Source organism: Triturus cristatus, chromosome 6 (genome assembly GCF_964204655.1).
Source record: "Triturus cristatus chromosome 6, aTriCri1.1, whole genome shotgun sequence".
NCBI lineage: Eukaryota > Metazoa > Chordata > Amphibia > Caudata > Salamandridae > Triturus > Triturus cristatus.
In genome coordinates this window covers 1,219,336,811-1,219,359,160 of record NC_140589.1, presented here as the reverse complement: position 1 = coordinate 1,219,359,160, position 22,350 = coordinate 1,219,336,811, and the positions used below count along the sequence as shown (strand labels likewise).

Genomic DNA, 22,350 nt, shown 5'->3' with positions numbered 1-22,350 from the left:
CATACTTCACACACAATCCATTCTTTAGCTTTCTTGGTTGGTCCATATACTTTCTTTAGTGGCTTACACAAGCATGTGAGATCCTCCAAAAGGTGGTTCCACACGAGGGCCTGCATGGAGCCTCGGATAGGATCTTGGATCCAAGAATACCTGCACAAATCTACAATAAGCCTAGCACCTAAGAAAAAGCAGTCAAGAGAAGCTGTGAGCTTCAAAATCTCTAAGCTAACTAAAATGGTAACTTGCAGAAGAGGGCAGTGGACTACTTTGTAGTTTGTTTCTTCACAGGAATTTACATCACGAGAGAGCAGCTTTGGAGGTTTTTCTATGATCTCAGAAGATAACCTTCCACTCAGATTTCGAAAAAGTGCCAAAACCTGTTTGATATGGGACAACCAGACAATACAGTTATGCAGTATGCAGAGTTGAAGTACGGTTAATGTAGGAGAGACATTTTCTTTAAAAATCTCTATATAGAACTTTTGGGGGAATATATCCCAGGGTGTGCTACAGAAAGGCAGAATTCTACCAGATGTGGGAGGCATCTATTCTCATTTCCTTGGGTGATTGTGGCTTGATGGGTAAATGTAGGCTACAGACTGAACATTTAGATTCCAAATATCCACTTGACTTAAACCTCTGACAGTGATATTAAAGCATAATGTCTCAGAGGGCCCTTCTGTGCCAAAGGAACACTTTGCAGTATAAAGCTGCCAAAGCAAATAAAGACTGTTGTCAAAGTCTGTGCAAAGAGAACAATTTGTGCACTAATGAAGGCCTCTCTCATTCAAGCTAACCAACGCGGATACAACAATGCACAAACATTTGTGAATGTCCTTATTGAAGACTTAATTTGATATACACTCAACTATTTTTTAGCCTGGCTACTGCAGAGAGACTCCACAACTAATGCTAGTCTCTGAAGGTCGCGACAGAAACAGTGTCAAAAACTCGCAAAAAAAAAAAAAGAATCATGGCAATTGATACCAGTTCTTTTGCACTTTTTTGCATGAAATTATGCACATTTTAACAATTTTCAGTTTTTAAATGAAATTTGACATTTTTGTGGTACATTGCGGCTGGAAAGGCCGATTACATATTTTCAAGTTAGAATGTGTTACAAAATAGTACCGGTATATCAGATAAACAGAAGCATGAAGGACACAAGACAACCCTGAATTTTTTGCTTTTTATTCAGGCACAGCAATAGAAATAGGACAATGCACTTAAAACTTCCGCCAATATATAATGAGATTAAAAAGTGCACATTCATGTGCATAACCTACCTGTATGCCATCGAAACCACAGTACTCCCTAGCGAGCTCTAACAAAGGGACCAGTGCTTGCAGTAAGAGGGTGGTACCACATGTCTTCAAAATGAAACGTCTCTTGGAGACAAACATGCTACTCTCACTGCAAACAAAACGAACAGGCAAATATTAAAATACAGAACAGAATATGCCAAAACAAATGCAACGTTAAAGTATTGTAGTGTATAATTGTACAATTTGATGAATGTCTTCATCGTTTTCTTTAACACTTTATGGGATTGAACACAAAAATACACAGAAGTAAACCCCGATGTTTACACTGGTAAGCCTTTTTGGTACTTCATCTTCGTTCTAAATTAACATAGAAATCAGGCTGTCACCTCAACAGCCCCCCATTTTCTTGCCCAGCTAATAAACATGACCACATGATTTGAACACTGCTCACTGCTGAAGGATATCAGAACAGTTTTTCAACAATTTGCCAGAGGTGCTATAGTAACTTCCACGCAGAAGATTCTTGGACTGTTGAAGGTAAACACCAAGGATTGGGGCAGATAATGAGTGAAGAGTAGGCATAAAACACCCATTTTCAAAAGCTAAGGGTACGCTACCCGTTACTCAAGTCTTGATATGCAGTTTTACAGCATATGTCCAAGGATGGGCCATGAGAGAACTTGGGTAGTGGCCAGAGGGTGCACAACAGATTGCTGAAACATAGCGAATAGTTTACCTGTCGGTGTAGTTTTGCAGCTTGAAGATCTTTCTGGATTCACTATGCTGTGCATTATTCCGCGGTCTGGTGGTTGGATCCGGAATCCTAGTCTTTCTTTTGTCTTTTTTTGTAGCCCAGGTGGGCGTCGACGTCGCACCATTTGGTGTACCTCGTGACATCAGCATGCTTCCTGCGGAAGTCCCACCTTGGGGCGCCATCTTATGGTTTTTCCCCCCCCTTTTTTTTTAACCCTAGGCGTTTAGTATTTTCCTTTTTCAATGTATCCACTTTCAGTATTCTTTGTTCTTTTACTCTGTCCTTCCACCTTCCTCTCCTGCCTCATCTTTCTGGCGGAGGTGGGTGGGTTCGCTAGTGAATCCAGAAAGATCTTCAAGCTGCAAAACTACACCAACAGCTAAGAAACTATTAGTTTTACAGCGTGAACCTTTCTGGATTCACTATGCTGTGCATAGACTTTGTAGCGGTTTGACATCTTTGTGGCGGCTGGGTGGAAGATGAGCGTTGGTCGTTGAATATATGTTGAAGCACCCTTTGCCCTACTTGTGCTTCCTTGTTCATTTGTATATCCACGCAGTAGTGCTTAGTGAACGAATGCACTGGAGCCCATGTTGCCGCCAGGCATATGTCTTGGATGGGAGTGTTTGCCAGAAAAGCAATTGTTGCTCCCTTCTTTCTTGTGGAGTGGGCCCGTGCCCCCTCCGTTAGCTCTTGCCCTGCCTGTTTGTGGCAGAATTGTATCGTTAGTGCGATCCATCGCGCGATGGTGCTTTTGGTTACTGGTCTACCCAGGAAGCTGGTTGCAAAGGACACAAAAAACTGCTTGGTTTTCCTGTGCTCCTTTGTTCACTCGATGTAGTTCATCACAGCTCTTCTAGCGTCTAGAGTGTGTAGTGCCCTCTCTGCGCTTGTGACTGGGTTTTGAAAGAAACTAGGTATTTGAATAGTTTGGTTCATATGGAATGTTGACACGACCTTAGGCATGAAGTGTGGGTCAGTCCTCATTACGACTCGGTCCTTGTGTATTTGGACGTAGGGCTCTTGCAGCTTTAACGCTTGCAGTTCGCTCACAGCATTTGTAGTGAGGCCTTGTGGATGGGCTCAAAGGGCGCCTTCATAAGTTCCGTCAGGACTATGTTGAGGTTCCATGCCATCGGCGGAATCCTCTTTGGTGGCGCTATCCTTTTTGCCCCTTCCAGGAATCTCTTTACTACTCGTGACGTCAAGAAACTTTCTCCAGTCTCACCTCGTGTGTAGGCCACAATCGCCACTAGGTGGACTCTTCGCGAAGACGAACTTAGCTTGGCTTTTAGTAGATGCGTGAGGTATCTAAGCGCCGTTGATTCCCTTGTCAACTTATTTTACAGTTTATTTTTTCTGCACCAGTATGAACCGCTTCCATTTTTCCCCATAGCATTTCTGTGTGGTCGGTCTCCTTGCCTCCCGGAGCACTCCCGGAGCACTCGCATAGTGCTTTGGGGTAGCTTAAGGTGTGCAAACTCCATGTCTTCAGGAGCCATGCCGCTAGGCAGAGGCGCTCTGGGCGTAGAACTTCTGTTCTGCATGGAGTGCAAGTCTTTTCTTTTTGTGAACTTGTGCGGTGGCCCCTGTGCCATTTCCACTAATGAGGAGTACCATGTCTGTCTTGGCCACAGTGGTCCCACTAGGATCAGCGTCATGTTGCTGGTCCTGCACTTGAGTACCCCGAGTATCGGTGGTATCGGTGGAAAAGCATAGGCAAATGTTCTTGACCAACTTATCCATAGGGTATTCCCCTGGGATAGTTTTCCTGGTTGTCTGGATGCGAAGTTTTGGCATTTTGCATTAAGGTGTGTTGCAAACAGGTCTATTGTCGGTGTGCCCCACCTCTTGAATAGTTTTTGCGTTTCCTGCCCATTGAGTTCCCACTCGTGGGATGCTGAAGTCTGCCTGCTGAGCCAATCTGCTTCTACATTGTCCTTCCCCGGTAGGTGTATGGCCAGCAGGTCTATTTTGAGCGTGATGGCCCATCTCAAAATTTCCTGTGCCAGGTTGGACAGGGGGAACGATTGTGTCCCTCCCTGCTTGTTTATGTAGAACATAGTTGTAGTATTGTCTGTTTGTATCAACACCCTTTGGATGTACAGTTTTTTCTGGAAGGCCTTCAGAGCTAGCAGTACGGTCTTTAATTCCAGATAGTTGATGTGTCTGACCGCATCTGCTGGAGTCCACAGACCCCTCACTGTGAGCATGTTCATATGTGCTCCCCATCCTATCTGGGATGCGTCTGTGGTGGTCACTGTTGGGCTTGGTGGTGTTAAGGGCTTCCCTATTGTTATGTTCTCCCTGTTCCACCATGCCATCTCTTCTTGCACTGCGTGCGTTACAACCACTAGATCCTCCCAAATTCCGTTTGCTTGTGACCATTGCTGTTGCAGCCATTCCTGGAATGGTCTAATGTGTAGGCGTACATTGGGAACTAAGTGAATGCATGACGCAATCATCCCCATGATCTCGCTCGCTGTTCTCACTGTCAGAGCTCGCCCCTTCTGGTAGAGGCGCGTCTCCTTCAGCAGGGCTAGTGTCCTCTTCTCGCTGGGCATCATAGTTTTCTTTACGGTGTTGATCTGCGCCCCAGGAAGATCTTCACTTGTTCTGGTTCCATTGATGATTAGCCCCAGTGTATTGAGAACCCCAGCTTTGTTAGTGTCCTTGTGACACGCTGTGCGTGTTCCTCGCATTTTTCGCGTGAACTTGCCTTTATTAGCCAGTCGTCGAGGTAAGGATACACATGAATTCCTTCCCTCCGCAGGTACGCTGCTACTGCTGCAAGGCATTTGGTGAAAACCCTTGGTGCGGACTTTAGACCGAATGCCAAGGTTGTGAACTGGTAGGGATCCTTGTTGATGGTGAACCGTAACAGATTCTTGTGCTGCCTGTTCATTGGGATGTGCAGGTAGGCATCTTTGAGATCCATGGTGGACATGAAGTCTCCGTCTCTCATTTGTGGGAGTAATTCTTGTAGGGATGTCATTTTGAATTTTTGCGTCCTTACGTACTTGTTTAGGAATCGTAGATCCAGGATGGGTCTTAGTGTTTCGTCCACCTTTGGTATCAGGAAGTAGTTTTGAGTACACTCCCTTGTTACTGGTTCTATGGCCTCCTTTGAGTAGCTGTAGTGCTTCCTCTACGAGTTGTGCTAGCTCTTGTCCTGAGTGTTCCCTTCTCTTTGGTTGTTGTTGGGGGGTGGGGGGGGGGGGGGGGGGAGTCTCCTTTCCAACTCTATGCAGTATCCGTACTGTATGATGTTGAGTATCCATTTGTCTGTTATTTTTCTCCATTCTTGGAGGAAACATCTGAGTCTGCCGCCCACCGGTGTTGCATGCTCGTAGGCGTTTGGTTCGTGTAACCCTCTTTTGTTGGTTCCTTTGTGCTCTACCCTTGGAGGGATGTTGTGGGTGAGCACCCTCCTCCGTGCGAAGTCACTGAGGCGGGTTGGTCTCCCCCTCTTCTTTGGCCTCGTCCGTTCCCCCTACTGCGAAAGGACTGGCCCCGAGGCTGGTACTGCCAGGTCTGTTTCTGCTGCCCCTGTTGTCAGTGACCCTCGCCTTGCTGGAATGTTTGATGTGACGTTCCCGGCTGGTTTCCTCCCCTTCCATAAGGTCTCCGTGTCGGGGTACCTCTTCTCATCCCTCTGAACTGCAGGGCCCTCATGGACCTCGCAGTCTCATTCTCTTTTTTGAGTTGGGTGAGTTTCTCATCGACTGGTGCCCCGAACAGCGTTTCTCCGTTGAAAGGGGTGTTCAGGATGTTCTGTACCTCTTGCTTGAATCCTGAAATTCTGAGCCAGGCCAGTCTCCTTTCAGTGATTCCTATTGCCATCAGTCTGCTTGATGTCTCTGCCACGTCCAACGCTGTTTTAAGGCATGAATTTGCTATATTCTTCCCCTCTTCCACTAGATGCGTAGCTCTTTGTTGGTATTGCTCGGGGAGATGTTTGATTAGGTCCCCCATTTCGTCCCAATGTTGGTACTGGTGCCTGTTCAGTAGTGCATAGGAGTTTGCCATGCGCAAGTGCATTGCCGCGTTCTCTATTTTTCTGCCAGTGAGGTCCATCCTTCTGCTCCCTTGTCAGGAGGTGGTCCAGAGGTTGCCGGAACATTGGCCCTTTTTCTGGCTGTAGATGCGATAATTGAGTCTGCTGTGACAGATCCCTGGATGTATGGAGGGTCCTGGGAGGAGTGTTTATTTTTTCTCAGTTCTGGGTGTGATGGATCTGCATGTTGCAGGGCTCTTGAACGCCTCCTTCCCCTGGTTCATGACAAGCATGGGGAGGAACTGGCTCCTAGTTTGGATGGGGAGCAGTGTCTCGAGTAAAAAGTCCGCTTTCGGTTTTTCCTCCTCTAGTTTCATGCCAAAAGCTGCAGCCGCGCTCTTTACGGCCATGTTGTAAGCCCCAATATCATCTGGCGGTGAAGGCCTCAAAGGATAAGTCTCCACAGGCTCTTCTGGATTTTCGGCGTCGAGGTCTTGCCATTCCAGGTCTTGCGTCGTCGACTGCGCCGAGCTGTAGTTAGATTGCTGTTCCTCCTCCTCTTCTCCCTCATAGTAGAGATAATCTTCCTCTTCTTCTGGAGTTTGACTGCTCTTCGGCGTCGAACTCGTCCTGCTCTTTGACCTAGACTATAACCGTCAGTTTCATTGGGATTGTGAATTTCTTAATCTTCTCGTCGAACTGCATCCTCTGAAGGATGCTCTCCATCTCCGCCTCGAGCCTTTCTCCATGTCGGAGGCATGTTCGGCGGCGAGCGCTGGCCTTCGACGGAGCTTGCGTCGACGCGACCTTGTCCGTCGTCGAAGGCCCAACCTCGTGGGCCTGTTTCAACGAACTTTGTTTTTCGGCGGCCTTCGGCACCGGGGAGTCCTTCTTTAAGGATCCGCTGGGCCTTTCGTCCTTTGATCCACTCGCGGTCGTCGAAATTTTCGGCGCCGGTGTTCCCTTCGGGGACAAAGACTCTGGTTTGAGTGTCAGTCTGTTTTTCTGGGCCCCTTCTGGGTTTTTGTGCTCGACGTCTCAACTACCTTGTCAGACGTCTTCTTATCGGTCTCTGCAACCATGAAGTCATCAGGTCCCTCGGCGACGTGGTCTTCGTCGGTGGAGGCGCCCAGGTCGTACAGAGATGGGGCCTTACCCTTGCCTTCCATGTTGTAGTTGGCTCTCCTCTGCCTCTCTCTCACCTTGAGTGTTTTCGGTGTGAAGGCGGAGCAGGGGTTGCAGTCTTTGCTCTCGTGGTCGACTGGCAGGCAAAGGTTGCAGACCGGATGTTGGTCCTTCTGCGCGTATTTGTGGTGGCAGTTACGGCAGAATTTAAAAGGTGTTTTGTCCATTCCTGCGCTCAGTGTCCCTGAGTGCGCATTCTCCGTTGGACGTCGAAGATCGAGGTTTTCCTCCTTCGTCGTCCCGGCTTGATGTTCTTCCTGTCTGTAGTCTCCTTTAATTTTCCTTCGATGAAACTCATGCTCTTTCTTCGTTAAAAAACTCTGGAGCTTCTCGGTGACGATCCAGACCCAACGGCGGAAAGAAGAATCTGAAGATGGCGCCCTTAGGTGGGACTTCCGCAGGAGGCATGCCGACGTCACGAGAAGTACACCAAATGGTGGGACGTAGACGCCCACCTGGGCTACAAAAAAAAAAAAGACAAAAGAAAGACTACGATTCCGGACCCAAACACCAGACCGCGGAATAATGCACAGCATAGTGAATCCAGAAAGATTCACGCTGCAACTTATGGTTATCCAGAGGCGACAAAGGAGAAAGCCAAATTGCAGCTATGAAGATGCACCATGTGTTAGTATTTTCCACAAGCACTTGTCGTTCATGTGCAGGGTCCAGTCTCAGAACTACCCAGTTGAATCTTCGAATTTTAGGCACTAGCTGGCCTTTCTCGCCTTGAATGCATGAAAAGAATTCTAGTGCACACCAGCTCAATCTTTGGTACATCAGTAATATCAATACGTGATCAATGGTGTCAAAAGAATGACAAGTCTAGAACCACTCAAACTGATGCTTCCGTTTGATAGCATCGAAGTCATGAGGTAGGACTGCTGCTTATGTGGGGAATCAATGAGGGAATGGAGGCACTCAAAAACAGGGACATGCAGCATTAGGAGCAGAGGATAAAGTCTTGAGTGGTGGGAAGGATAGTCAGGGTTCAACCTAAAAGTCCATAAAGTAGGTGTGTGCAACATTAATCCTCATTATGTAGCAATCAACTAGCAGAGAACAAAGTGCACTCGTCAAAAAATGTTGCAAACCACGCAAGTTCAATAACTGCAAATGTTTTCATTGGGATAATAGAGTATACTTGACCAACTCTTGCATGCACATTTTCCCAAAGGTGTTCTTTCAGGCTCAATTCAGTTACCACAAAAACAGTATGCAAAAAAGTCTAATACTTTGTGGTAGAATAGTGGCTCACTAAGGCAAAGTCCACATTTAATGCAAGTGAGCACAGAAAAAAAAAAAAACTATAAAAACCCAGAAATATTAAAGCATAGTTATGAAAGACTACACAGGGAGTGGGTTTTCCTTTGCTTGTATATAAATTAGGGGTCACGAGAAGGGGGGGGGGGGGTAATGGGGAGTGATTTACAGACCGGAATGGTTCAGGACACAACTGACACAATATAAATGGTTGTAAAAACTTGAGTAAAATGGTATCTAGAGTAGGCAAAATTGATGGGGAAGCAGGGTATTCGTTGACATTGCCCAACTCTGCAGTCAATGACTTTTCCAGACAACCAGCCACTCAGTCCTCCAGCCTACAACAAAAGCAGCTGTGAATATGGTTTCAGATTTAGTCTTTCATGAGGTTTCAGCGAAAACTGTGCCCAGGTGAGTACCACAACATACCTTAATCAGAGAATTTTTTTACTGGTAGGACCTTTTCTTATCACAGCAGTTGGGCGAGTTTGTTGCTTTGGCTTTAAAATTTCATGTTCGCCTTCATGACTTGGCATAATTAATTCCCTCCAAAATGGGCAGCAATTGCTTTCGTCACAAAGGGAGATAAACATTCAAACCTAATAACTTTCATGAATTGTTCATGTAAAGAAAGAAGGATTAGTGGGTCTATACAGTAGACGTAACTAAAGAGTGCCAGCTGAAAGACCATTATCTGGCACCTTTGGCAATAGTTACCCAGCTTTCAGAGGCAGGATCAAACAGCTACCTATTTCGAATCCCATACTGACAGCTGAGCCACTAAAATTCATTTAATGATCAGGGATGACTGGTTGCGACGTCTGCACAGCGCACTCGCTCGTACTCCTACAATCCAAGAACCAGCAGCTATCCTATCTTTAGACGCTCATATGGCTTTTGACATGTGGAGTGGCCCTTGTTTGCATTTTTGAAATGGGCTTCGGCCCTAAATTCTGCGCATGGGTTCAGCTGCTTTATACGAAACCCTTAGCACATGTAGAAGTAAATGGACACATCTCAGCAAACTTTCACCTTTGGACGTGGCACACGTCAGGGTTGCCCCCATCACCACTTTTATTTGCTCTGGTGTTAGGGTTTCACCTTATGACGGCTGATAATGGTTCTATCATTCAAGGCCTCAAATGGGCAGAGGGGTGGGAGGACCGTATCTCCCTGTATGCCGATATACTATATGTAGCCTCCCGAGACGCTTCATTGCCAGCCTCTTGGACATCTGTTAAGCATAGGGCAAATTCTCCGGATATACGAATTGGGCCAAATCAATCCTCTACATCCTACACGGTCCACCACAGCTGCCATGGGGATGCACTATACAAATTACAGCCGGCTTGACTACGCAAAGACACTGGCGCTCCCTACCACTGACGTTGCTCGGGAGGGCAGCACTTTAAGATGGAACTCCGCAGATTCCTATATGCCCTTCAAAACACCCCATTCCAGGTCCCCACGTCTTATTTTAGGGCAACTGGGACAGAAGTGAACACCCTGCTTTGGGATGGCATACCGGCCCGAATCGCCAAGAAGAAATTAGTAAAGGGTTGTTACGATGGAGGAATCGCCCTTCCAAATATACAAATGTACTATTGGGCCTCACAGCTGATTGTAGTAAATCCCTGGCTCCACGCCCTACAAGCAGACCCAGCATTCTGTGCAGACAGGAATAGTTTAGGGGAGGGAGGAGTCATGAGGCATCTATATAATAAAAGTCGGAAGACATCACTAATGGGCCCCACAGCACACAATACAAATTTGGCACAAGGCACTCAAACAGCTGGGGTAGGACAAACAGATAACACAAATGACTCAGCTCTGGGAAACTCAGCAATTGGGCAGGCTAGGTACCAATGCGGGATTTAAACACTGGGATTCAATCGGAATTTCAACGGTGGGGGACCGTTGGCAGAAGGGGTAAAAATAGATCTCAACCATGCGGGTCAGGATTGGGCAACATTAGGTATGGTGTTGGCAAAACATAACAGCCAAACATTGAAGGGCTCAACCTGCACCGACATATCAAGAATTGCGAGGAGACATGAATAGGGCAATGGTGGCTGAGAGGGTGGCGTATATATGCTTAGGGGATGCCCCAAAACATGGGAAAGAATATGGGGCAAGTGGAACACTTAGAGGGAATATTTGTGCCCAACCCCAAGTGGGTCATCAATGGACTAAAGTTGAGTATTAAGAGAATGGAACTGGTACAATCCAAATACGATGAAACAGAATGTAATAGTCATAATTTTAATAGGTGAACCAGATGTACTCGGAAGCATGAATACTGTCAAATGTGTTCCTAAACTTTCAGAATGTTAATGGCATTTGTACTCAATAAAAAGTATTTTTAATTTTTTAAAGGATGACTGGTGAGACAAAGCAGTATTTAAATTCCATGTTACAGGTCATGCACCATGTCTTACAGGACAGTCTTGCATGGGGCACAGACAAGTGTTTCATTGTCTTATTAGGCGGCCAAGACTTACCTTACAGGTATATGCTATGCTTACCAGTTAACTTGTGCGCAAGCAACTAGATTATTAATTGTGGTAGGTGATTACCCACCTCAAGGAAAAATCACAACCCTTGTCAAGATGAACCTGCTAAGTCACTACCTGAGCTCTACACCCAGCAGCAATGGCACAGAGCAGAAACTTACACTAATGTGTAAAGTATTTATGCAGTAGAAAAAGTGATGAAGTCGAAATCCAAACCAATAAAAATCCCAAACTGAATTAGAAAACAGTAAACTTTCATAGCAAAATGACTCCACAATGCCAATAATTCAATAAGGAGAACCAGGGATATGAATTTTTACATTAAAAAAGTGCCAAAAGCACAGCTGGTAGAGGATCATGCTCAATAGGCTTCTGACAGTTTAGACAGCAAAGGGTAACTTTATAAAAGCTATGTTCCTTAATATTTATTAAGAATCTGACCATTAAATGGGATTATCATCATTTCTTTTTTAGATTCCAGAGATTACAGTATTAGGATTTTAATCTGTCCTCTTTTTTTTTTACAAAGACAGCTACGCTTGCCACATACAAATATAGCATTTGGGTACTATTCACAAAGGACTTATCATTAAATTTCTACATGACACTTAAATACCATACACCCTGCCAGGTGGCCCACAAGGTCTACACGGGTAAGACTAGGGGTTAATAGTGAAAAGGGAGATTTTGACTTGTTAAATGAGTTTATTTTGAGAGATCGTACTACAGTTTTTACACCTTTACTACAATGGTAAGCTGGAAGCCATGTTTGCACTACCACTGGTGTAACAATCGGCTGTGCAGTCCACTATTGGCATTTAAACTTCTAGTCCATGAATAGTTTTGAACCATATATTAGGGAGATCTAGCCAAGTTACTTATGTCAATTAGGAGTCTGTCAATTTGACCATTTTAGAAGGGGGATACAGGCACTCTACTACTGGTAAGCAGGGTTAAAGTGCACAGAGTCCTAAAGCCAGTAAATATTGGACAGAAATATGGGGTATACCACAAAAAAATGGACATTTCCTACATTGCAGAAAGCTAGCCACCATACATACCAGTTTAGTATCCAGTGGACTGTCTCCTGCTTTCTGGTAATGCCCTTAAACTACTCAAAAGCCACACTGCTACATTAATCTGCTCTGCACCAACATGTATAATTGCTTATACTTTACAGCCTAGTCAAACATTTTCAATTTCTTGCATGGTGCAGTGGACAAAGCTACTTGAAGGAATAGCAGCAGACGTCCCTAAACTGGTGGAATTAAAATCCTTGTCAGGAGACCAGGGTGGGTAATTTAGCAGCTCCTCTGGATAGTAGGCATCTGCGTTCAACTTGAGGACTATTGCATGTGATGACCGGGATAGAGTTCATTCCCGAGATTTGATAATCATTTCAGCAACTCTGGGTTGAAAGCTTAAGACAGACATTTGCTTTATTCAATGTTCACATGCACATTGGGAATCATATTCCATGTTTATTCATTGGGGCTGAGTAATCACCGTCGTGCTTTATTATCTTTCAGCATACTCATTCAGTGCCAAACATCTATCTCTTGATCTTTTAGCAGTCTGACTAAGGGTTAACATAGTTTGAAATTATACATTCCTCTGCAGAAAAATCAGCACTGGTGGGCTCTGCAGAATCAAACTTTGAACTCTTATGAGAGTTCTTGTGTTCTGTGTCTATACTAGAGAGAATATCCATTCCGCAGCAGCAAAACAGATTTAGAATGCTGATAACCCAGCAATGTGTAGTGTGCAATAGTTACAGGTAAGGGCCAGTCATCTTGAATTCTGTGTGGGCCATTAAGTAGAAAAGCTTACACTATATTACTGCTTGGTTTCTGTGGTCCACACTATGCAGTATCACATCTACAGTACAGGAGAGCATCGGTTGAGCCTTATTTTTCCAACTGGCTCCAGGAATCTCCAGCTTTAACAGAAAAAAAACATGTGAATATTTCTAACACCCACTCCTGGACACAAGGTGTCAAACTAATGTAAGATCAGCAATGGTGCCCTAACTGCATGCATTAGGAACGGTAAAGAACTACCTCAATAAAATCCCCCCTTCAGCCTTGTTAACTGAGGAAGGGAGAATACAACTGCCATCTCATTCAAATGTTACATAAACCCTCTTCCACCCGATCACTGTAGTTTAATACAGAGTTCCATAGTAACACCAAAATACGTATTTGTAATCAGTCAACATCTCAATATGTCAAATTCCATCATACGGAAAACACTGCATAACCACCACCCAAAGTGTAAGCAGCCAATAAAAATCTGGACTGAGTATTAAACAAAACAGGGCATCAAAAGCTTGCAAGGAAAGAAATGTGACTTAACAGATTAACTTCCAATTGCCCTTGGGCCTCATTAATGCCCCCTTTTAAAAGTGCATTTTGCTATTGTACGCTCAGCCTTTAAGTACTTCTTCCAACCCAAACTTGTGATTGTAAACTGAGCAGAGAACTTAAAATGTAGGATTACAATTCTCACCAGGGTTTACACTATTTCCGTGGTTCAACCTAAATGTGTACTCATTAACTATGCTTTATATGCAAGGCTCCCCGTGTTCCGTTTACAGATTTTTACTTAACAATACAGACAGAAAATTAATTATCTTGTCTATTTTTTAATGTGGATAAAAACGGGAATTGGCTTGCTTTGAGTAATTCTAAATACTGCCTTCCATGACTGCCAGGCCAATAGATGTATAGATTGATAGATAAGGGGGTTAAAAAAGAAATTTCAGTAAAGAGGCTTTAACAGTAGTAGATATGCACATGGTTGATACTGAAAATTGCATATTTTCATATTAGTCCGCCGATTTATCTTCTGCGGGTGGTTACAGCACGGAAACCTGGCAAACATTCAAGCATGAGTGCATATTTATCGGTTAAATAAATGTGAACATACTAATTTCAGCTTAGTTTTTCCACAACACCAAAAATAAATCTGGATGAATGCAGATAAAATGTGCAAAAAATAAATATGGCGAAATAGACTGAAATGGCAAAAAAATAAATACCATAAAACCAGCCCTATTTATATGATATCGTGTTATAGCGGAGTTCATTTGATAGGTTATCAGTGATGTCATTTAACATATCATGGCAAGATGTAATATGAGGTCATAAGCAATGCATGGCAGAGGTGAAAATTATAGTTAGGTCAGTAAATTATAGTAGGTGAACTTGGGGTGCTTTGTTTTTTAAACACTGGTTTTTACCTTATTTCAACACCTATGTCACTTTAACCTTTTCTTCAGTGAAAACAATTATTGTTAAATTAGGGCATAGTGAAGAGACTGAAGGTAGACCGAGCAGAGATGGAAAGGGGACACCGTAGGCATGTACATTTCTCAAATGTGTAGCCCTTTAATACATTATGCCTTAAATCCCTAAAAACCCATACCTCGCATTTTAACCCTCTTATTTCATGCCTGCACTAACAGTTCAATGCTTATTTACTTCTAGCCTGTTCTTCAGGAAAAGCTTTAAATTCAACTGCTCCTATTGCAACAAAAAATGTGTTAAAGAATACTTTACTTTTGTTTGAATACTCGATATTAGTGTTCTAGTAGTTCATTAGACCTCAGTGGTGATCATGCAGTTGATTACTAAGGAGTGAACAGAATGCTGCTTATTTGGGAAGAAAGATTCACTCTGCATATTATACTGTTTTACTGGAATGGAGGAAGATGGTATTTGAGAACTCAGAAAATGTGACCTCACTTTAGCTTTTGAGAGAATTAACCGTAATTTCTGTAACAAATAAACCTCTTCATTTACTGCTGTATACTCTGCAGGAAATGCTTTGTTTTACAGCTTTGATTTCATCAACAAGGTGTTCCAGTGTGCTAGCTACACTTCTAAATTTAAAACATCAGCACTCTAGTTGAAGGCTTCAGGTGTGCCACACTTGTCAAATACAGACTAATAGTGCCATAGTTTATTAGCACACTGTGGGAAGCTGCAGTAGCACACTAGTGAATCAAAAGACTGCTGATAAAAGTAGATAGTTTACTCCGACTATCAGACTTTATTCTCACACAGGTGGGAGAAATAGTGTAAACTTATGGAAAATGTGTTCTCATTTTAGCCTCTGAAGTACTTTCCATAACCCCAGAAAAGCAGGAGGGAAAAAGTCTCTTAACCATGGTTCATCAAATCTCAGAGGATAAGCATTTTTTCCAAAGGGTAAAAATCACCTTAGAACACAATACAAATCTGTAAGTATGGTACCATCAACAAATGATATATTTTGGCTAAAATCTGTTATCACTGGTAGTATGTGCTCATTTTATAACCCACAAAAGCAGACTACGCTTTGCAATGAGTACCATTGTCCCCAAATCCAGTAATGGCAGACCACAACATATTTGTGATAGTTACCGAGATGAGGTCGATGAATTGTTTTTGGAAAGTTGAGAAGATTAATCCAACTGTGCAAAAGTTATTAGTGAAGCACCATAAAAGCTCTTGTAGAAACTATGAATTAAACAGTGGTGATGGCCACTGTGATATATATATATATATATATATATATATATATATATATAACTATGGTAACATTTAAAGCAGTAATTTCCAGTTTGCAGGAAATTTACATTAAGCAGAACGCTCTACACGTTGACACCAGAGTGTCTTGTTCACGAATTAGCGTGTTTTTTCCTTGGACAGCAAACTGGAAATTTTTGATATATACACACACACACACATACATAGACACAGGAGTGTGGAATTCCTATAGACCCATACCCAGGACATTCGTTGGGGTCAAAGACAACCAGTTTATGTTTATTTTGGCCTTGGGGCAAGTAGGCCCAACCTTCAGCAGCACAATCCCCTTAGCTGCCAGATCACAAAACCACAATATAAATCAGCGAAGGGCATCGTTTGGAGTTAAGGTAATATTTGTTTCCACATGTTAATGCTATTAAGACTTGTATTTATGGTTCATTCATGCAAAGACTTCATTAGGGTGAGCGCTCTAAGTGTTGTAAGCTCGGATTGCACTACTGACAGTGGTTCTAGTAAAACAATGTGTACACAGATTACAAAGTTTAATATGAGGCTACGTATAAATGCTCCCAGAATGCTCTCCAATTAGATGCTAATATTTACAGAAGCTTGAAAGCAAGATGGAGGATTCTTGGCTTTCAAAAAATGCAACTAGGGGGAAAAAACTTTTTACTTAAGTAGTGACATTGTAGGTACCATTTCTTTAAAGAATCATTCAGTAAAATGTGTTAATGCATGCTAGTATTTCCTAAATTATTAATAATGGAAAAAACAGTATAACCAGTTTAAACAAGAGTATGGGAAATATGAAGATAAACAAGCATTGGCAAAGCCAATAGTTCTGCTATTGTTGGTCAGCGTTTTAGTTTTGTTAACACGTTTGTTTTGACATGGTTTTTGTAAAACTATTGTTTTGGGAGCTGCCGGGCTCTTGCCACTATAATAAGCATTGGAAAACAGTTTTTGGTCTCAAAAAGCACACATTGCCATAGTAGTCCCATGAATAGAACTACTTTGGAAGCAGATATGCTTCTTGTGAAAGAACAGAATGCTGTCACTCGCAGTGAAGTCAGCCGATATAGATAATGTGAATAAAAATCCATGGTCTTGGTTAACACCAGACTTAATTAGAAGCCCAATTATTAAACAATCACAAAAGTACACCCAATAGTAAATGTAATAGCAACAGTGCTGACTTATGGCTTATGAATTTGTAAAAATGTACAAAAGTAAGCTAGGAAATGGTATTCATAAAAAATTGGTGAACTGCATTTTAGCACGAGCAAATATGCATATGTAGATTTGCTCACTCGAAGCTCTGCTGGATGTTTACAAGTTCACTTTTCCTTCAACCCCTTTTTTCTCAACCACGGAAGTTTTAAATCTGCCCTTGTCAGCAGTAAATTTCCAACCACTTTCAGTATGGAATAAGATTAAAGAGCTGGTGAGAAACCCTAAAACATGCAAATTAGTAGATTTGCAGAGACTCAAAAGGGCATTCCAATCCTGGAACTATTGCTTACCGCTACCTCCAGCCTCGGTCTGTGGAAAGGTGGCAACGTAAGTGAATTGCTAGTATTCAAACCCTACTATAGTATGAGCCCTGGTATAATGGGAAATGCTATTATCTGAGCACTTAGATAATGAAATTGTTGCCACAATTTGTTGCTGCACTACGTGGCACCAAAAGGACATATCAATTTGTTTATAGGACAAGTAGATTTATGAAGCAACCAGTCCCATGGACAAGTAGATCTTTTACAGATTTCCACACCCCTGCACATACATACACACATACAAACAGCACCTAGAGGGGCTAACTTCCATGAGGTTAGTTAACCGATATGCAAGCTTAAAAAAATAATCTCAGTAATGCTGTGCACATGTACCCGTGGCACTGGAGGATACAACTAGTTAAAGTAAGGCTCAACCATACCCCACAGCAAATCAAAGAGGAAAGTTATAATTTATACTTTGCTCTTTAGTGATATTTAGAGTTTAACATGTGCTCTGTAGGGGTGAAAGTAATTAAGCCTGGACCTACATGTAGCCTGGTTAACATTTATATCAACATTTCCCCGAAATGTGGAGAACGCTATTCACGAGTAACTAGTGGTTCACACAATGTTAGAAAATCGGCTGAGGTCTAATTAGCAGTCAAATTCAATAAAACTTAATGTGAAAAACTATGCTAGATGACTTGTAAATAGCCATCCTACGTGAATTGCATAGCTTACCTGAGTACATAAGCTTCCTGCTTGTCAGTTTTTGTCACACTTATGATCAAACAATGCACATTCTCCAAAAGTTTGTCCCACTCAAACCTAGAAAAGACAAGAAACAGTTTAGGCCAGACTTGCAATCACTAACTATTGCTGTCAAAAAAGAAATCTGAAACCAACTCATTCAGTAATTGTGAACTCGTGCAAACAAGCAGCTAATGAATAAGAAAATGCCAAAAACGTCAGCAAATGCATCTTGGAAAGGTTTGACACGTAGGACAGTGAAAGGTGTAGAAGATGCAAATAACTGAAGTGTGAAGTTAGTTGTGGTGTGAGAGCCACCAACTTTAAAATGAAAGGCAAGCAGACATTTAATTTAATGTAATGTTTAGATCGGTGGCTGATTTCCTTTAACTTCAACTGCAAGCAATAGACGCAAAGACGCTGCTTAACTGGAAATCCGTGCAAGATGCCCGATACGGATGACACAACTAAGCAAATAATGTCTGGAAAATAATACCTGTGGAAACAACTGATTTAATTAAAGTTCTAATGTAATACAACTGTAAACAAATGAGTCATTCAGTAACTGAAAAGGTAGCATCTATCTTTTGTACCCTTCAGCAGCTTTCTAGAGTACTTGCGACTATTCGCGCAATGTTCTTTAATCATTCATTTGTCTTTCTTAAAAATTACACTGGCTAAGTACTGTGCTTCTTCAACCGTATGTAGTATGCATCAGAGTTTCTCTTCGAGTCGGGCGCGGAGCACAGCCGTCAAACCTGTTTAACTGCCCTGCACAGGAAAGTTCTGTGTGCTCAAAGAATACCTGGGCCCCAATTGGTAAGTCACATGCAGATAGGGTGGGTAGCCATTTCATGACAGCTGCCCCGCTCTGCTGTTTTCACAGTGGGTCGGATTCGTTTCAATTTAGTGACAAACTGCTGTCGTACAGGACATGCAGCCAAGAGACTAATCCTCATCATTCTTAGTGAGATTATCTTTTTTTTTAACAGTTATTTATATTTATTTCCAAAACAAAAATGGTCAGACAAAAAAGAAAAAATCTTAAAAAAACATTTGAGGGTCAGACCGTATACACTTTGTACTCCTTTGAATGGCTCCCCGTGTGATTTCACTGTGCTTGCTTCCGTGTGTTCAGTCTCCACCGACCGTGCATGTAGAGTTCAAAGTAAAATGAAGTCGATTTCTAGCGTTTGACATGTGGCACCGCTGGAATCTCCGCAGCGGGTTCAACATGCTTCACACAATTGCCAATAGCGTAACAAGGTCGACCCCATACCTTAATCTTCTTGGGGAAACCTCGGGCCTGGTAGACATCGCTACTAGCATTAACCAATCTAAGTTGGCATTCCACTTCCTCACTGCGGATTGGTCACCTACCCATTACATAGGTGCTTCTCTTGCTCCACCAATGGCAGGAGCACGAAAGTTTCACATCTTTGGATGGGGTCAGCTCCCACCAGATACCCAGAAGTATCTCTTATGCATTACTCTACATTAGTGTAAATTATTCCATCTAGTGATTTGTGGATATCATCCCAAAAGCCACACTGCTTAGGACATATTCAAAGGATGTAGTAAAAATCCCCCATCAGGTCAAAGCCTGTGGCACACAAACCGCTGGGAAGGCTTTTGTATTTTGTATTTCTGTATGGGAGTATTGCACCTGCAATAGTATTTTAACCTACACCAAACAGAATCCTGCCCTCATGGCCAACACTGGGGTAATTACAGAAATGTGTCTCAACTAGAGCAAATGTCTCTCAGATCCATATTGCGCTCAAAATTGACCACAAGGCTCCTGAATAGGTAGGCACAGCCTTATGTATCAAAAAATAACTGCACAACAGCTCAGACTACACTGTTCCAGGGGGCATTCGTCCACCAGAGCCGTACCATTAGGCACCAGAACCCTGATGACAGGTCTGAATTGTACTTATGTAATAAACTGCTACATCAAACTCCTGTTGAAGTTAGGCAAAAGATTTAATGTCAAGCCATTGGCAAGTGTGGATTTGCTAATGTGTGCCATTTAGCAAAAACCACACCCGGAGCTGTAGCTCCCTCCGAGTCACAACCCCAGATTGTGGTGTTCTCCCTCCAAGTACGTTTTCCAATCCCATCTTATTTGTGACCACCGTCCTTGCCTTCACTATCACAAACCATGTGTTTATATCTTTATTCCCACTCCATATAATCCTACTATGCCTAAGCTTTCAAAGACTGTTCTTGCTGTGTGGCAACTACCCACTCATCTTAGCAAGATTACTGAAAACTGGGGGGGAGGGAGGGGGTCAACTTCTGATGCAAAAACAGTTGGAGGACAGAATGCAAAACAATGTCATACATTCACCCCAGTACAAATATCTGGGTCTAAATCCATTGTTTTTTGCTCACCATGCCATTCCAGTTTGAACCCAGCCATATGCAAATCAGTCTTGACTGTGCCTCATGGGAACAGTCCAGCCCGAACTGCCAAGCCAAATCCTCACTGGACGGGAAACAAGCATCCTAGGACCGGTTTCGGGGTTGCACCCCTCTTCAGCCAGGATAGCTTGATTCCAGTGGCATGAAGAGCACAGGACCCACGTCTGGGCATACCAGTCCCACTCGGGGTGACAAATGCAAAAACAGAAGCAACAGCTGACAGAATGCAGAACAATGTCATACATCCTCCCTGAGTATGCCCCTTTGGACGGACGGTTACTGATGGATGAAATAGAGGAAAAGGCAGTATCCTAGACGTGTAGGACAAACATACAATACGCCAGACCGCAGTATCCTAGACGTGTAGGACAAACATACAATACGCCAGACCCCTTACGGAAGCTCAGGTCAAGGTGGGAGGATGATCTGGGGGAGACAGAAGATATGGATTGGGAAATGGCACTGATTCATCCCAGGGAAGTCGCTATTAGATCACGACTTTAGCTGATTCAATTCAAGTAGCTACATAGAACATATGATAGAGCCTGACTGCATAGGATAGGTAGAGCAGAATCGCCCAACTGCTTGAAACTACAGAAGGGACATTTCTCCATACATTTTGGGGATGTCCGCAGATACAGATATGATGGGGAATGCTAGTGAAGGAGCTAGAGCTCATTTTGAAGGAGTCGATACCCACTAACCCCATGTTCATTTTGCTGGGCATACCAACTGAGATTGACCTCCCTAGAACAAAACATTGCTGCAATTGGGATTGGTAGCCAAAAGAGACTTTGCCAGGGTGTGGGGGGTTGCATCCAACCCAACACTGGCCGAATGACGAAGGGGAATGTACATGCTGGGGTAGAAAACAACTGACAAAGCAAGGGGGTGTCCAAAAAGTTCTGGAACATATGGAAGCCATGGTTGGCATATTATGGTCTCACGCTCACAGACTCGCAGTGAAATGGTGGTAGGGGCGTGATCTGTGGGAGGGAGAAGGGGTCTTGATGAGAATTTTTGTATTATTGGTCATTTGTGTGTCAATATCGCTGAAATCTGCTCTGGATGTAATGGTGGAAGAAATAACATTCTTTGAAGATCTGACCTGTTTCTGTAATGCAAGTGTGAAAATGCAAATAAACACATTCCAAAAAAAAACAATGCCATACATTCACCCCAGTAAAGAGATCTGGGCCTAAATCCATCGTTTTTTGCACACCATGCCATTCCAGTTTGAACCCAGCCATATGCAAATCAGTCTTGATCCTGTGCCTCATGGGAACATTCCAGCCCAAACAGGTCCTCCCTGGACTGGAAACAAGCATCCTAGGACCGGTTTCGGGGTTTCACCCCTCTTCAGCCAGGATAGCTTGATTCCAGTTTCACGGAGAGCATGGACCCACGTCTGGGTATGAATCACGTAACCACCCATTAGACAAGTGATATTTGAAGCAATCACGAGTCACCTTAGAGATTTAAGGGAATGCATTTAGTTCCAAGGGTTTTTTCTCTTGTGATGCACTTATGGCCTAGCAGGACTGAGCCGAAATAGATGCTGAGCTTTATAGTCTCTTCTCTCCACTGTTCCTATCGCCAAACTTTTCAAGATTTAGAGCTGGTGGGCTAAGAGCCTTTTGTAGCCCTGTGCCCAAGCAAACAAACCCTGCAGCGCCTCAGCTACAGACACGCAGACATGGGGAGTGCAAAGCAGTGGGGGCCAACCACCCTCAACCCAAATTCCTTCAGGGCCATGGGGGGGGGGGGTAATTTCCAGTGAAAGTGCTCTTTCCGTGGTCTGGAATCCCAATCACTCGTGAAACATGAAGCGTGGCTTGTTGCTAAAAACAAAGTTTTTACACACGCTGTGGGCTCTCAGTTTAGAAACTGGTCACAGCTGCATGCACATGTCAGGGCAGAACTTAGGGCTGATGAGTCAGTCCTCAGCCATCAGCTTGTGAACATGCGCAAAAAAAACCTAAAAGTGAAGAACTCTCAGTACCCTCCTTTTGCCCTTTTCCTTTTGACTAAACGGTAGCTTTTATATATAAAAACAAGAGGGTGGGGAAAAAACTAAAGTTGCAGCCGAATGCACAACAGAGAGAGGATTGTGGGAGCTGTAGTTTGTTTTTGGTAAGGTGCTATGAAAATAAAGAGGAAGAGAA

At 43.3% G+C, this 22,350-nt stretch overlaps 1 protein-coding gene across 2 annotated transcripts in view; it reads right to left on the bottom strand.

Annotated features, from left to right (window-relative positions):
- AMD1 (adenosylmethionine decarboxylase 1) overlaps nt 1-22,350 on the bottom strand; it is an 83,564-nt gene that overhangs the window by 50,153 nt on the left and 11,061 nt on the right. For both annotated transcript variants that reach the window (XM_085612132.1, XM_085612133.1), the window contains exons 2-3: nt 17,750-17,836; nt 1,287-1,413 (exon numbers count right to left, since the gene is read on the bottom strand). In XM_085612132.1, the coding sequence (XP_085468258.1) occupies nt 1,287-1,413; nt 17,750-17,836 (214 nt within the window). The remainder of the gene's footprint in view (nt 1-1,286; nt 1,414-17,749; nt 17,837-22,350) is intronic.